Consider the following 15798-nt stretch of genomic DNA (forward strand, 5'->3'; position numbering starts at 1 on the left):
GAAAGCCTCCAGCATGTTCACACTCCACTTGCATGCCCTTCTATTGATTTCTCTCTCAATAAGATATTAACTAAAATGCTTCACTTGAAAACAACTGCTACTGTCTTTCAAGGAACCCCTCAAGTTTTGCAAAACAAAATTTGTCACATCAAACAGTTCAGTTACTGTAGCGATGAACCACTTTCCAGTGGGCCAAACCAGATTGTAAATGTGGCACCACAATATTCCACTCATACAGTAACTACCAATTCTTACAGTGCCATCAAGAAAAAACTATAATTTCATTATGTGGACCTTTTTGAGCAGCTCTGTGCCAAAACAAAAGCACAACAGTTCAAGCTACAAACAGACACTCAAGATTGACCTTTCATTCCACTTCATTGTAGTTACAGTAGTTACATATTAGCCACAATTGTACTGTAGACCATCAATAAATGGTAGTCAATCCCATGCAGAATGATCTGCACTAAGATTCAAGTTATCCTAATAGAAACTCTGAGAAAATGTGTCAATTTGTTAAATGACAACAGTGATTTGCAGCATTGTGTTAAAAGGTGAAAAGTATTAATTTCATTGCCTTCTGCTGCACTACTTCATTTGGCTAAGATGAACGTTCTCGTGTTGTGTTGTCTTGTGTTGTGTTGTGTTGTGTTGTCTTGTGTTGTGTTGTGTTGTGTTGTGTTGTGAAGCATGGTGTGTTGCTTGATCAGGCGGTGACCTAACTTTACAGCAGCACTCTTTGCCTGAAAGCTGTTCTCCCTATAGTTGTCTAGGAAACAAAGACAAACTATTATGTGGGTGTAACACTCTGAAAAAAGCAGACAACAAGAATGAACACAGGCATGCATGAACACACATATACAAAAAGGCTGAAGCTATCACACAAAGATGCAATAACACATGAACAGGAATAGATTCCGGCCTTTTCCTTTCTTTTTGTTGTCGTCTGCAACTTCATACACAAATACAATATAGCAAAGCCTTAAAAATCAAAAGCCTTGTCAAGTCCCGCCCCTTCATTCTGTCTGTCTCTGCAGGTATGTTTACATACTTGGACTTACCAGTAGATCTTTTCTATTTGCCACCAGGTCACAGACTTGCTATAAAAAGACTGGGAGACATGGTAGATGATAGATCTCTTTTACACCTGCTCCACATCTTTCCATCCAAATCTTACGAAACCTTTTCCTCTCCCCTTCCTGTCCATGTTCTCGTCCTTGCCTTTTACCACTCCTCTCAGCACTGGATTTATCTCGTCCTCTCTTTTTCAGTGCCATAAATAATAAGTTATAGTCATCCACTTCTGACAGCTCACATAGGTGATGCCTACAGTCCTCTTGATATTGTTCTGTCTATATACTTATTATTTCCTCCATCCTGAGCTTTAAATAAGTCCTCCAATAGTAGAGAAATGATGATCATTGCTTATTAAGCAACAGCAGAGCAGTTTTTAGTATCTTGTTCTCTATTATAGTATCTTCCAGGTGAAAGAAAAGCATTAGATAACCAAAATGTCACCTTTTAAAAAAAGACACAGTCATAGATTTGTTAAACATTACAATTATATTTTCAGGTGATGGTTCTTATGTCAAAGACCTTTTCAAAGGATAGATTTTGCAACAGAAATGTTCTCCTTTTCTTTTTTTAGAATCACCATTAAACTCACATACCTTAATGTAATGCTCTGAAATTAATCTTTGCTCACAGTTCACAGAGCCCTCTTTTTTTCTCTCTGTCTCTCTCTCCTGGACTTTGCTTGCAGCGTGTGCTACTGCGATACTCTGACTTGACAACTCCAGTGTGGGATCCCAACAACACCATCTGACCTTGATCGCCCTCAGGGTGCGAGGAGAAACACACAAACACTCAAACGCACACAGGCAAACAGGAAATAAGAGTCCTTTCTTTGGTGTGAAGGATGTGGTGCAGCTTCTGTGGAAGCAGTTCTCCAGAAAAGGACGTCATGATGAAGCCATGGCCTCCTGACATCACGTCAAACATCACAGGGGGGCATGACACCAGCCTCAATTAGCCGGGAGCAAATTTTAAGAAGCCATGACCATGCTACTGTAGTCTGTATGAGTACAATGGTAAATACTACACTGCTGATCGCTATGGTATAGTGACACATACATGAACAGATGTAATATGACTCACTTGTACAGTAGATGCTGTGTATAAATCAGCTTGTTCTTCTACAAAGCCTGTGCCTGCAGGTTTATAATGCTATGATGACAGTTGAACTGACAGATGACGCCTGGACCCACGTGGATGAGATTTCTCATTTTCTCTTGTCTGTTAAACAGGTGTGAGGGCTTCTCAGCTGTCCAAAACTGACCCTTACGCTCATCTGCCAAGGTTTTTTTTATTTTTATTAATAACTACACAGCTCCTGCCAGGTAATATGCAGCTTTTATAGCTATGAAATTATCATTTCCAATGTTATTTTGTGAATGGAATTAGTTCCTATTTGGTCATTTAAAACTTACACAAAAAATGAGCCCAGCTGTTTTCACTTCAATGACTGACAAGCCACTTTGGCAAGTGAGTCCATCAAAAACTAATTCACATAACGCTGAACTCACTGGACAAAATGTTCTCGGTACAAAACTACTTCTTTTTGGACAATAATTCTTACCTTTAAAACACCTGCATGCACAAACACACAAGTGTGCACAAAAACAGGAATTGAGCAAACAATGGCCAGACATTTCCAACCGATGATCAACCACTGAGAGGGACCAATGACAAAAGCAGTGAAGGTTTTTACTTACTAATCCCTTACTCAGTGCCATGAATGAAAACAACAGTCAACAGGCCCAAATCTGATTCACTTCACAGTGTCAAAAACATCCTCAAGTCAACAAGCTCAATCACTCTCTGAAATCCATACTTCCTTCCTTCCCCTCTGCTCCATAAGAATAATGTTACTGTTACTGTACAAGTTACAGAGACCGCAACTCTCATTTCTCACATAAAAGTCCTGTAGGCTTGTTCTAACTCTTGTGAATGGCTAAACATTTAAAACTGATAAATCTGGTTCAGACCAACCTTATATGGTTTGAAAATGATATATGAATGATCTCTAACATTATCAGCCCCTTCAAGAAAACGGAGCATTCCAAAAAACAAATCTACAGAGAATGATTTTCAACTTTAAATTGTAACCAACAAGCAAACAATACACTTAGTGTACAAGTATATATGCATATAAGTGTAGGCATGAACTATTTTAAGCAGTCAGGCAAAGTGTAAAAGCAGCAAAGCACCTTGTGAAGAATTATCCAATCAAAGAGGTGAGAACTGTACCTGTCGTGACGGGCAGGCGTCCAGAGCTGGCTATAGAGGGCTATATATAAACTCCTCTAAATACTGAGCCTCTTCTTTCACCCACAGCTTCTCTGCACCTCTGACTGTCTCCTTAACTCTCTCTAATTATCTCTAATTCTGTTGCTATCTCTTTAGCTCTTCTTTTTGTCTTCTTCTTGTCTGTTTCACTTCTGTCGGGCTATTTATCTCTAATGTCACTACAGCGTCCTTTCAGAGTTAATAGTCTCTCTGCCTGTTGCTCTCTGCTGTCCATTCAGCGACATGCACTCCCCCATTGCAGTGCAATCCCTCACTTAGTCTCCGCCTTTTTTCTCTGCCTTCCCCTTTGCTTCCCACTCTGCCCTTCCCCTCCCTTCCTCCCTCCCTCCCCTAGGCACTACAACATATCCAGGCCTGTCCCATCTGCTACCTGTGAACACTTTTCCCCTGCTTTACATTCATCCTGATATGAATATTCGCCTCCCATTTCTTTCAAACATTTCATACTACCATGAAGGAGTAAACACAAACAAAATCCAGCCCTCTTCTCTGGCAGTCCTTTCAACCTAAGCTTCTTCAAAGTACAGCCACCTCCAAATATGCCAGGAATGTAAAGATGAAGAATGCATTACTCAAGCTAAGCCGAGGAACAGGGGTGTATGTGCTTCTGTTTGTCTTGCTACTTTTTAAAGGTTGATTTTAAAAAGAAATAACCGACCACACAACAGGTTGTAGTTCCTCTTTGGAAGTTTAGTGTGCACGACAATACCACTAGAAACATGGTTTACTCATGTGTGGTTCCTCTTAAGCTAAAACACCTCATGTTTTCATTAACATATGTGCAATAAACATACTAAACTAGCCATTCAGTTTGCATTTTTGCTGCAGAAGACAGCCATTTGATGGACAGATTATAACTGTAGTAGTATAAATGTAATTATAAATCACACAAGAGTTTTATGCATTTAACTTTTTAAAGCCATAAATGGACCAACCTTGTGGACAATGTCTCCCAGCTCTCTGCAGTAGGTAAATATGTTCTTGCAGGTGGGATATCCACTGAGCTCAAAGAACTGATACCTTAAAAGACAGGGATTATATTTCAAATAAGTCTGGATAGAGAATAGAAGGACTTACTGCAAGCAAGCACAATTATTTCATTTCACACTGGTAATTAAAAGGAACAAAGACAAATTAAGGACCTTAGAAAGTCACACAAAGGGGAGCAAACAGAGAGGGGTTAACTTTTAAGTAACAGGTATCGGGGATAACATGTAGGTTAACAGCAGGTCAGTGCATACACCATATAAAGGCTACACCTCTAAATGATTTTAACTGACAGCCATCCTCTTTACATAAAAACAATTTTTATAAGACACAGCAGAGAACATTTTCTGAGTAAAAAAATAACTGCAGAATAAAATAGAACTTCAAGTACTGTATAGATAACAGTTAGATAACTCCCTCTTTACAAACCTGTTGAGCAAAGCGAAGAGTGCTTTGGCAGAGGTAATGAGCTCCACTACAACCTGCAGAACGCCAGCAGGCAGCTTGGTGGTGCTGCGTCCATCGTAGCTGTTGAGGCGCCAGCGGCCCTGGATGCCCATCTGGAGGGTGTGGGCAACGGCCCGCAGCTTCTCTGTCAGACTGCGTAGGTTCTCACCTCCTATACAATACGTCTGAACAGCACACACACACACCAAACACACACGTTAAAGGTCTATTCCACTCCTGAAATACTCTCACACTGTTATACATAATCACTCTGCTGTGTTTAATGCATTACTTCCCATCTTCCTACCTACGGTCCCTAAACACTTGTGGCCTTGTGTTTAAGACGCATTTCATATACTGTGATTGCAACATTCTGGCTGGAGCATATCAATCCTCCTCTCCCCCCCCTCATTTCCTGTCACCTCTCTACAGTCCACTTTTGAATAAAGTCATAAAATGCCCCAAAACAAGCTTTAAAAAACACTTCACATAATGCCATTTCAACATAACTGTGGGTTTTGCAAGCAGGTAGAGAAAGCCATTATGATACTGACTGAAAGGTATATTGAATTAAGAGCAAGAGAATGTCTTATGTTTATTCTTTATTATTTTCTTATAATTCTTTTATATTCTTTATTATATTCTTTATATCTCATTATATTCTTTATATCTCATATTTTATATTTTTGATTCTTGACCTTGCTTTATCTTTCTTTATATTTCTACTATGTTTATTGTTTTGCACCAAAATACCAAATCAAATTCCTTGAATGTAAACCTACTTGGAAATAAAGCTGACTCTGAGTCTGATGTCACTACAGAGTGAAAGCCATCATCCTTACACAAAATACGGTATTTCTTGATGTGAAGCATTCTACTGTTGGTGGAGAAATTAGTGTCATTCCCTCTTCAGAGATGAATTTATTCCTTTTGAGAGATGTAAAAAATTGTGCATGTTGAAATAAGTAATTATTACTTATAATAATAATTATTATTTATACTTACTACTAATGCTGATAGGTGAAAAAGTTTCTCCTATTGAGCTACATTACAGTTAACCTAGAAAAAATTGTCATGACCTATAGGCAGACAATACAGATAAAATCCTCTATCACAATATATGTAATTTTATATATAAAGTCTGTTTTGGGAAAATCCAGCAAAAACTGATCAGATAAAAATACAATATTGCCACAAAACAACTGATTTGCAACGCTGCCCACAATGGCCCAATACACTCACAGATATTACAGTTTCCTAAACTCTTAACACGGTTAGCACAACATCCATCTTTGTAGGCTATACAATTAACACATTTCTTGTTGCTTTGATACAAAATGCATACAGTTAACACCAATTTAAAATGCTTGAACTTCTTTTACACACAAGCTCAACCAAGACCAAAACAATGTAATTTTACAGTCAAATTTACAAATGCTTTCACACTGTATGTCAGAACAGATAACATCATGTTCTAAACATAACTTATATAGGCTAAAGTCAAAGTGAACAGCTGTTCATATTGTGAATTGAAACACAAATATATTCCCTGTATTTTATTCCATTGCTAATGAGAAACAGCTTATTGCAATTATGCAAATATATAAATCACAGCCGATTCCCATCTAGGAACCACACTCAGGTGTTGAGGTTTCGCATGATCATATGTTCTAAAAGAGGACTCTTTGGGCTGATCTTGTGTGGAAAAGGAACAATATAGAGCAACACAAAGAGAGAAAGAAAGAAAGAAAGAAAGAAAGAAAGAAAGAAAGAAAGAAAGAAAGAAAGAAAGAAAGAAAGAAAGAAAGAAAGAAAGAAAGAAAGAAAGTAAATGCATGCATTTACTAAACCCAACAAAACAAAAATGTAGAGAGGCTTCAAAAGAAACTACAATGCAAAACACAATCTATGATCAATACAATATACTGTCTATTGTATAAGGGCAGACCTGACACATAAAATAATGCAGTTTCTGTAATTTTAGCTGATGATAGTGTTTTTTTGTCATTGTGTTATGATTGACAAATGTTCCTGTTGGAAGAGAACATGTGTTAGTGTTTTGAATAATTATTTGATTTTAAAACATGTTTGCAGTGTTTTGTTAGACATAGTGTATTGTGTTAGTTTATTATTGTATTTTGAAAATTAGGGGTTTAGTTTACAATGTGTGATTTTGAGCATGAAATGAACCATTTTGCCAATTGTGTGTTTTAAGTGTGTTGGTGCGTTAAGAAAAATCTTTTTTTAAGAATTGCAAAAACTGCAATAGTAATAAAGTCGCACTTATTTCCTTTGTTCTCATCTACACCTAGGCCAGTTTATTAGGTACACCTAGCTAAAACTACTGCACTCTAACACAACGTCATCACAGTTTCCTGCCCAGCCGTGTGAGACGTGACTCTTCACAACCAGCGAAGAAGGCACAGGTCATTGTCGTGACGCACCCATCAGCGCTCAAGAGGTTTGGACCGGTCAGGCTTTGTTGTTATACATCAACCAGCCAGAACAATCCTCCGCCAACAAGTGCCCATGAATTTTTCATGGCCTTGTCAACATTGTAGTTGTTAATTATGTAACCGTGTACTTGAATGTGTTTGGTCTGTTCCATGTGAGTGTCTGATGGTTGTTTTTATGAATGAGCACAGTGTTAGCACTTCACAGAGCATCAAGACAGAGAGGAAGAGAGGCAGACACATGCGCACACACACACAGTACTTAAGGTGAAAATTTGTAAAACTTATATGGGTTCTAATCTCATGTTAAACAATTTCTCAAAAATGCACTTAAGTGCAGCTTTTACTACAGACTTTACTCACACACTCATTCATTCAGACTTTGGGTTAAACCCTTAATGACTATTTTAATCAGTATTACATTTATTTCAACAAGTCGACAACAAGCAGTTTAAAGCCTGAGCTTTAGCCTGATGCTCACAGACTTACACCACCAGAGCTGGAACCTTGCCTGGTACTGTCCTGGGCAATTAGTCCTTCCAATGAAACAAACACAAAACACACAAACACCCCCCCCACACACACACCAACACAACTATTTCAGTGTCCTAAAACTCCCTCTCAAAATTGGACAGGGAGAAAAATTAATTAGGCAGCAGAAAAAAAACAGGATAGAGAATCAAAGGGGAGGCAGAAGTGTTTTTTTTTTAGCCGACCACAAACTTTCCCAGAAATTTGCATGTAAAGTATTAGGTGCAAGCTTTTGTGTTCTAAATCTGCTTTGGTTGCAGTTGAAGCATGGCTATTCCTTTGATGTTAGCTAGACAATTAAAAAAATAAAGTAACTACTTTACTTTGATATGCTTGTCTAGGGGGATTTTGATATAAAAGTGGAGGGCAAAGTGAAGCAATGAACTCGAACTTGCTGCATGTTGCTAAAGGCTCTGAGTGTACTTCAGTGAAACAGGACTTGTATGGCAATAAGAGCAGTTGTGTATTCTGGCTGGATTTGCAAAAGATTGTCCAACAGCTGCTAGTCCCACTGTGCAAACAAGAGCAGGGTCCAAAAAAGAGTGTGATGGTGGAAAAAATACACCTCTGTGCTCTAATATCAGAACATACACGGCCCTACAGCAAGACAAGAAGATGACTGCTCTGTAAATATCCAGAGCACAGCCCCACAACACACATAGCACACAGCCTTGGATACACAGAGCACTGCTATGGACACATACTGTACACAAACACACATGATTGCGCTTCCTCCCTCACCAGAGAGCAGAGTTTCTCCACAGCCTCCAGTATGAGCTCCTGGTGTCCAATCTTATTTACTCCCAACTTTTCCAGGTCTTGAGAGGTCAATTGGAGCAGATCCAGACCCGACAAATGCCAATCCGAGACCGAGTACTGATGCAGGGGGGCATCCAGACCTGACAGCAGGACACAAAAGCACATACACTTAGGCTTCAACCACATGCAGTGTACAAGTATAAATGGAAACCTCACATGCATGTACAGGCAGAGACATGCAGAGAGAGCATGGACTAACAGAGGTAGGAGATCAGTAGGGCTGCAGGCATCCAGAGTTAAGTATGAACCATACTTACTTACTTACTGACTTACTTGCAAAGCAGTTAATAAACTGAATGATGATGATATTTTAATATGAATATCATGTCTCTTAACTATGTAAGTTTTTGAAGTACTGACTTATTAACTAAAACCTCTTCAAAATAAAAGCAGAAATGAGCTTAGCACACTGTCTTAAATGTGGTATGACATGTAATAGCCAACAGTGGAAGAAGTATTCAAATAATTTACTGCAATAGCAATAAAATAACAGTACTAAACTATAAAAAATCTCCTTGTACAGTACAAATCATGACCTCAGCATTTTACTAAAGTAAAGGCATTAGCAACAAAATGTAAGTGAAATTGCAGTTTGCAACCATATGAATACCGCTCGCCTCTTTCACGAAGGCCCTATCTAGAGCCAGTGTTTTGTTTGTCTGTTCTGGGCTACTGTAGAAACATGGCGGTGCAACATGGCGGCCTCCATGAAAGGGGACCCGCTCCCTCTGTAGACATAAACAGCTTATTCTAAGGTAACAAAAACACAACAATGTGTATTTTCAGGTGATTATACACTAATGAAAACAAATTTATGAATACTTATAATAATTATGAATATTATATCCTATCCTATTATATCCTGTCCTATATATATATATATATATATATATATATATATATATATATATATATTATTATTATTATTATTATTATTATTATTATTTCTGCCAATAGCTCCTCCTAAATGTTACACACTGGACCTTTAAAGTACTGATTATACAGAATGGCCCCTGTCAGTGTTATATTATTATGTTATTGAATCGTTATTATTGATGTATTAATATGTAAGTGGTACTTCAATGTTTTAGTTGGTCCAAGTGGAAATAATCTTAATTATTTCATATACTGTTGGGTACTTTAATCTGCATCATTTTTTATACACTGATCATGTGTTTTGTAGGTAAAATATTACCTATAGCTATTGAATAGATGTAATGGATAGATACTTAAGTTGAATAAATGTACTTAGTTACTTTCCAGCACTGGTAATAGCTCACTTGAACTGTAGGCCGATATTCTAGTAGGTACTAGTAATAGTAATACATTTTCCCTTTACAGTGGAGTGGGCAGTAATCTGTCTGCATATGACCCTCTGGGCTACAGAAAACATAAATCAATCAGCCCAGTGAACGCAACATGTCCTAGAAGTAGAAAACAGACCGCCGTGTACACAGTTTCGAATGATACAACGTCAGTGGTTCACACTAATCAGAACAAGACTGTTGTGGCTTCTTTCTCACTTCCTCATTCCACCTCCACCTTTCACTTCCAAGAGGATTTGTGTGGCGCTTCTATTTCTGACTTTGCCGTCCGAGCCAAAGTACCTGTGAGGCGATCAAGGCATGAGAAAAAAAGAAAACGTAATATGTTCCTCACCTTGGAGCCAGGAGCTGACTCGCTCCTCGCTCCACGACGTTATAAGATCCATGCTCCAAGTCCTGCTGCAGTCGCTGGTTCACTTTCCAGCCGTCCTGGCCGACTTCTACCTCTCCGTGCTGCTGGAAGAAGGAAAAGTTGATCCTGATCCGGAGTCGGACGATGACGAATGGCACACCTTCTCACAGGTACAGGTAAGAGTGCCCCTGCTGTCAGCCAATAGTGCGGAACTATTAGGCTCGACAAGGAGCAAAGACCCCACCTCTTACCCCACCCACCCCCTCCTTACCTGGAGGAATAGTGTGTGTGTGTGTGTGTGTGTGTGTGTGTGTGTGTTTAAAGGTGCTGCAGCTTTAAGGCTTCATAACTTCCCTCATAGTTTTTCTTTCATACGCAATCACGTCATCCGCACGCAAAGGCGCAGCGCCAATAATATTTACACAGCAGCATGTGGAGCCAAGGGGTGCGCACAGTAACAGCAACACCTGTACCTGTACAGAATAACGTAATCCAATACAGTAACCCTGTATTAATGCTACTTTTGTGACAGTAACCCTGTGGTCATTCTTGAGTGCTGAGGTTGCATTTGATTGCATTATAGTGCAACTGATACCTATTTATTTTTAGGAAAATAAAAGATACTCTGCCTTTTGAAACACAATTATAATCTCCTATTAAAAAATACATACAATTGCTGATGCAATTTTTAGTTACTCAACTGTCACAAGACTTAAAGGGATAAATACTTGTTCTCCCCTTACACGCCAGCAGGACTAATCCTCTTCCACAGAGCTGGGGGCTGCTCTCCAGAATTTTCTGGAAATGTTTCTTATTTTGTCCTTTGAACTGTGTTGACTTCTGTGCTCTAATATTGAAAAAAAACACTCTCTTAACTTTATCAATATTTTATTAAGGTCCAATGTTTTTACAGTATGAGAACATTTCTGCTTGCTGAATTATTTATAGTATCAATAATTATATCAGAAGCCTTCTACAGGAGGAGTTTATTTATGAATAATTTATCCATAACACACACAAACGGATACAGTTTTTGACTAAAGAGAGAGCACAGGAATGCTATTAATGTATAATAATGTGTTTAGTGGTTATTCACAGTGAGGTATATGGTCTCTTTGGGAATTTTAAAGCCCTAGACAGCCTTTCTACTTAACTCATTGTTATTTATTCTCCACAAGCAGTGCAGAATCAGTCAAACAATCACTGGCTCTGGGGTTCAAAGTTCATTTCATGTTGAATGATTGCCTCCATAAAATTTCTATTTTTTACGCATTTAGTCTTAAAGGAGACTGTGAGTCATAACAACAATGTCCAACTAATGTGTGTAGTTGATCAAAATGCTACTTTTCAACATCTTTGAATCAGTGTATGCTCCATTCATGTTAATGACATCAAGTCTAGGACCTTAAGAGATTCTGTGAATGAATCGTGGAATTTATGCTGCAAGCTACACCAGTCAATGTCACAGTTCTCAACAAACTGAATGTTGAAAGTAAAGGGCAACGCCTGACGAAAAGGCTATAGTCATGAAAGGGCTGCCCTCTGATATCTGGCACCCCCTGCTGTTATTCTCTTTGAACCAAGAGAAAAATACAGAGGAAGGGGGAAAAGTCTGATGTATATGTCAGCAGGCAAACTGGCACAGTGTCCCCATGCGTGTGGTGTATATGTTTGATGCTAATATTTTCAAATATTTATTGAAAATCTGGTGGGCTGAGTACAAAAATCTAGTCCTGTAATTTGTCTTTGTAGAAGAATGGTTCATGTGAGATAGCCTCCTAGTTTATAACATGAACGACATGGTTTGACTTAAAAACATGACAGAAAATGTTGTTTTGATACGGTAAATGCCTTTCATCATTTCATCATCAGTCATGGATAAGTGTATTTCAAAGTAAAAACAAAAAATTAAACAGAAAAAAACTGCAGCTCGCTAATGTTAAACCCTCAGATTAGAATAGTGGAATTCATTATGAATTCTGACTGACTCACTGATCTTCTGTTGAGTCAAGATGTTCTCTGCTGAAAGTGAGAGGAAACTAACTGAGCTTTAATGGAAGACATCAGTCCACTAGTCTGACAAATCAAGGCTGATTTGTCGATAATGGGAAACTAATGGATTCTTGCCCATTCTCGCTTAAAGTCTCCAGCACTACTCTGTGTTCTTGTCCAGTATACTGCAGTGGTTTTATTCCAGTGATAGCAGCACTTTCTGTGGCTTATTATTGATGAATCCCCATGTACTTATTGACTTAAATGTTACAATACTTGGAATCACTACAATGGCTTGATCCATCTCTCAGTGAAATTCAATGACACGATGATGTGCTACTGTAGCTTGTTGTGCTAAACTTGGTCTCAGAGGAGGTTTTCTATAAGGCATTGTGCTTGTCCTGCCTTTTTGCCCAGCCCAAATACCAGAGATACAAATTCAAGCCTCAACATGCTGTTTTGGCTTGACAGGACACCCATTACTGCAGTCATAAGATTATAGAGGCAGCAGTTATGCTGTTATACATTAGGAACTGTTACTGCAAAACATAGTGTTGACAACAAAAGGGAACAAGATTGTACTTAAAAATCAAAGCCTCTCTCCCTTTCTTCCCTCACTCTCTTTAGTTCTATTACCGATCAATATTCCCCTCCCAGTCCATCTGCAACCACACTGTCCTGTCAGCCATTTCTGTGACAAATGATAATTCCACTCATGTTTGAAATACAATAACGCTATTTGTTCATCATCGCTCTATGGCACAGAGCAAAATTTTCATTACAATGCTGTCTTCTCCAGCCGTAGTCAGTCCGCAGAGATTAGATAATTACCCTTGCTCCACTATTGAGCAGCTAATTAATTTGTTCTATGCTGCAGCCCCACTGATGGCGTTGATCCTTGCTCTGCAAACATGTGCTCATTGAACTCAGCTAAGCGGGAATTACTATCAAAGGTCTGAAAGTACTCTCGTTGAAACCTGACACACCAAGAGTATTCAATTTTGTACTGAAATGTATATAGTATGTTACGACAGAAAATAACATGTCCATTAGTCTGTGTGTGCTGTATTTATCTGCACTGTAGATGGGGTATATTTAGTGTATTGCTTTAATGCTGGGATGCTCTTATCTTTAAGTGGAGTCAATTCCTAGTGCCTGTGTTACATTAACAAATGAATCCCTTGGATTAAATAAACATTTTGCTTGACGCATTAACTCTTTTTTAATCTGCTTTAGATGCAATTCAGGTTTACTCATCTTTAAAAATGGTGAGTAGGAAAGGTAAAGTAAAACAGAATAACTATGAAACACTTATTCTTCAAAGATTTGTAGCTGTAGGTAGGGTTATTCCAACATACACACACATACAGATACACTGTGATGCTTCCTGGAACATCTTAAAATTGGGTGTGCACATTAGAGGCATTACAGTAAAGGTGCTCTCACAGTTGTCAGACATTCAGTAAGTAAGTTAGTAAGTGCAGTAAATCCTACTACTACTATTATATATCACATGTGAAAAGCAGACACAAGTAGTGGAATAAAATCAGAAGTAGAAATAAAAGAAATACAGACAACGCAAGCACTAAATTCACAGAACAGATATAAAGAAACATAGCTGCACAAATTAACATGTAGATTAAAAATATCAGAATCAGAAATACTTTATTGATCCCCGAGGGGGAACTCTTTGTTACAGCTGCTCACTATCACGTCACACAGGAAAAGAAGTACTACTAGAATAGAAATAGACATAATAATAAATAAGTCTGCAAGCAAATTTAAATATAATACACTATAATACACCTAATCAAAATAAGTACATATGTCCGTGGCAGTGTGACAATGGCTGAATAAAGCTAAAGAAAATAAATAACACAATCAGAGAAAAGCAGCAGTAATAAATGAACAGGTGAATTTTGAGGTGCTGTTTCAGAACCGGCTGCCACTTCACAATTGGAGTATGCATGTATTTGCATTTTAATAGCACTGTTTACTGCTGTGTGTGTTTAGAGAGGAGGGAACTACATATTGTATGATTCATTGTTTCTCCTTCTGCATACTCAACATCATTCTCCTTCTCCTCCACCTCTGTGGTTTCAACTCCAACTGAAAATGAGGTTAAACAACAGTGTCATCTTTGCATCAGTTTATCTCATTTGCAGTCTGTCGTTTGGGGACCAAATCTGCCATCATCTATTTTGTCACAGCTCAGCTAATGTTTCAGTTCGACAGCTCCTCAACAAACACACTTCACTCCAATACACCAACAAGTCAGGGTGGAGACTTGCTCCATTGCACATGCATGGCAAGCTGGACTGAGTCATATTACCCATGATGCTTCTCGTCTAGTGGGGGAGGGCATCCCTGGAGTCTCTGTCACTGGACGGGAGACACCTCTGAGTCATCGCTGTCACCTGTGATGTCACTGGAGCATTATGAACAGAGGAAGAGAACCCCTGCAGTGAGAGTCACATCTAACAGCTACAACATCAACATGTCAATCAATATCGATGTACTTTTTGATAGGTGGTCTGTTTTTACAAAAAGCTGTTTCCTTCTGGCCATGAGTGACCCTTTTGGAAAACATCACTGTTAAAAAGATCCCCCACCCCCCCATGGATTTGTCTGAAAATAAATTAGCTGTACATCGACCTTCCTCCTCCTTCCCTGCATGTCACAGTAATTCTGAAGTGAACAGACAAGGTGTTGTGTGTTAACAGCTTGGAAGTCCAAAATCCACAGATGTGTCAAGAAAATATGTCATTACATAAGATAGGAAATGTTTCCCTCTCCAGTTCAGATCTGTGTGATCAACTTGTCACAGAGTTCAGTAATTAGACAGCACATCCATCAAAAGACAGGCTCCACATCATAACTATTAATTGTTCATTCCATGGAAACAATTCCATGGAATGCCATGCCTTCTCCATCTTAATTTGAATCAAAAATGTATCTGATCCATCCATGGCAAGGCGGGTTTGATGCTCTCCAGTTGCCAATAGTAACCAAAGCTAGCCAAGAGCAAAATCCACTCGGCAGTGAATGAAGCAGAGAAGTGTTGAGGGTGGAGGGTTGTATTATATCACTGAAGATTACAAGGACCATGTCAAGAGCTGTTGTCAATGAAAAGAGTGCTGCATCAATGTAATGTCCGGACAGATTCAAACAGCACTGGTCACGACCCAAATTCTAGTCCCTTCTATTCTTTATATTGTATTTATTGTGTAATCTATGTTATGTAAGTGTTGCCACAATGTGTGTTGTTTTTAGACCTAGAGGAAGTGGTGATGTGGGTCTAAAGGGAATGTGCACTAAATATATTTTCATAAGATTAAAAACATTTTGTAGTTTGGGAAAAGCGGTGCCACTCCAGGCATGAGAAGTCAGTTGCATGCTCTGCATTGGCATCTTTTGTGATCAGTCTAAGTTCACAGTAGATATTATGCAACCACGTATTTCTCCAGTGCTCTTTGACTGGCATTCATTGCCATTCATTAATTGACTGGCAGGTTTTCCTTTG

The 15798-nt window shown here is 38.6% G+C and overlaps 2 protein-coding genes across 7 annotated transcripts in view; one reads left to right on the plus strand and one right to left on the minus strand.

The window, feature by feature from the left end:
* Positions 1-10402, minus strand: part of cnksr1 (connector enhancer of kinase suppressor of Ras 1) — a 28848-nt gene extending 18446 nt beyond the window's left edge. For all 3 annotated transcript variants that reach the window (XM_044166940.1, XM_044166941.1, XM_044166938.1), the window contains exons 1-4: positions 10266-10402; positions 8529-8686; positions 4786-4988; positions 4305-4389 (exon numbers count right to left, since the gene is read on the minus strand). In XM_044166940.1, the coding sequence (XP_044022875.1) occupies positions 4305-4389; positions 4786-4988; positions 8529-8686; positions 10266-10317 (498 nt within the window). In that variant the 5' untranslated portion in view covers positions 10318-10402. The remainder of the gene's footprint in view (positions 1-4304; positions 4390-4785; positions 4989-8528; positions 8687-10265) is intronic.
* rps6ka1 (ribosomal protein S6 kinase a, polypeptide 1) overlaps positions 10316-15798 on the plus strand; it is a 51183-nt gene continuing 45700 nt past the window's right edge. For 2 of the 4 annotated variants that reach the window (XM_044166943.1, XM_044166946.1), the window contains exon 1: positions 10316-10459. In XM_044166943.1, coding sequence (XP_044022878.1) covers positions 10316-10459 — 144 coding nt within the window. The remainder of the gene's footprint in view (positions 10460-15798) is intronic. The other 2 variants (XM_044166942.1, XM_044166945.1) reach the window with 1 other exon arrangement.

The sequence above is a fragment of the Siniperca chuatsi genome, linkage group LG15 (genome assembly GCF_020085105.1).
Source record: "Siniperca chuatsi isolate FFG_IHB_CAS linkage group LG15, ASM2008510v1, whole genome shotgun sequence".
In the NCBI taxonomy this organism is placed as follows: Eukaryota; Metazoa; Chordata; class Actinopteri; order Centrarchiformes; family Sinipercidae; genus Siniperca; species Siniperca chuatsi.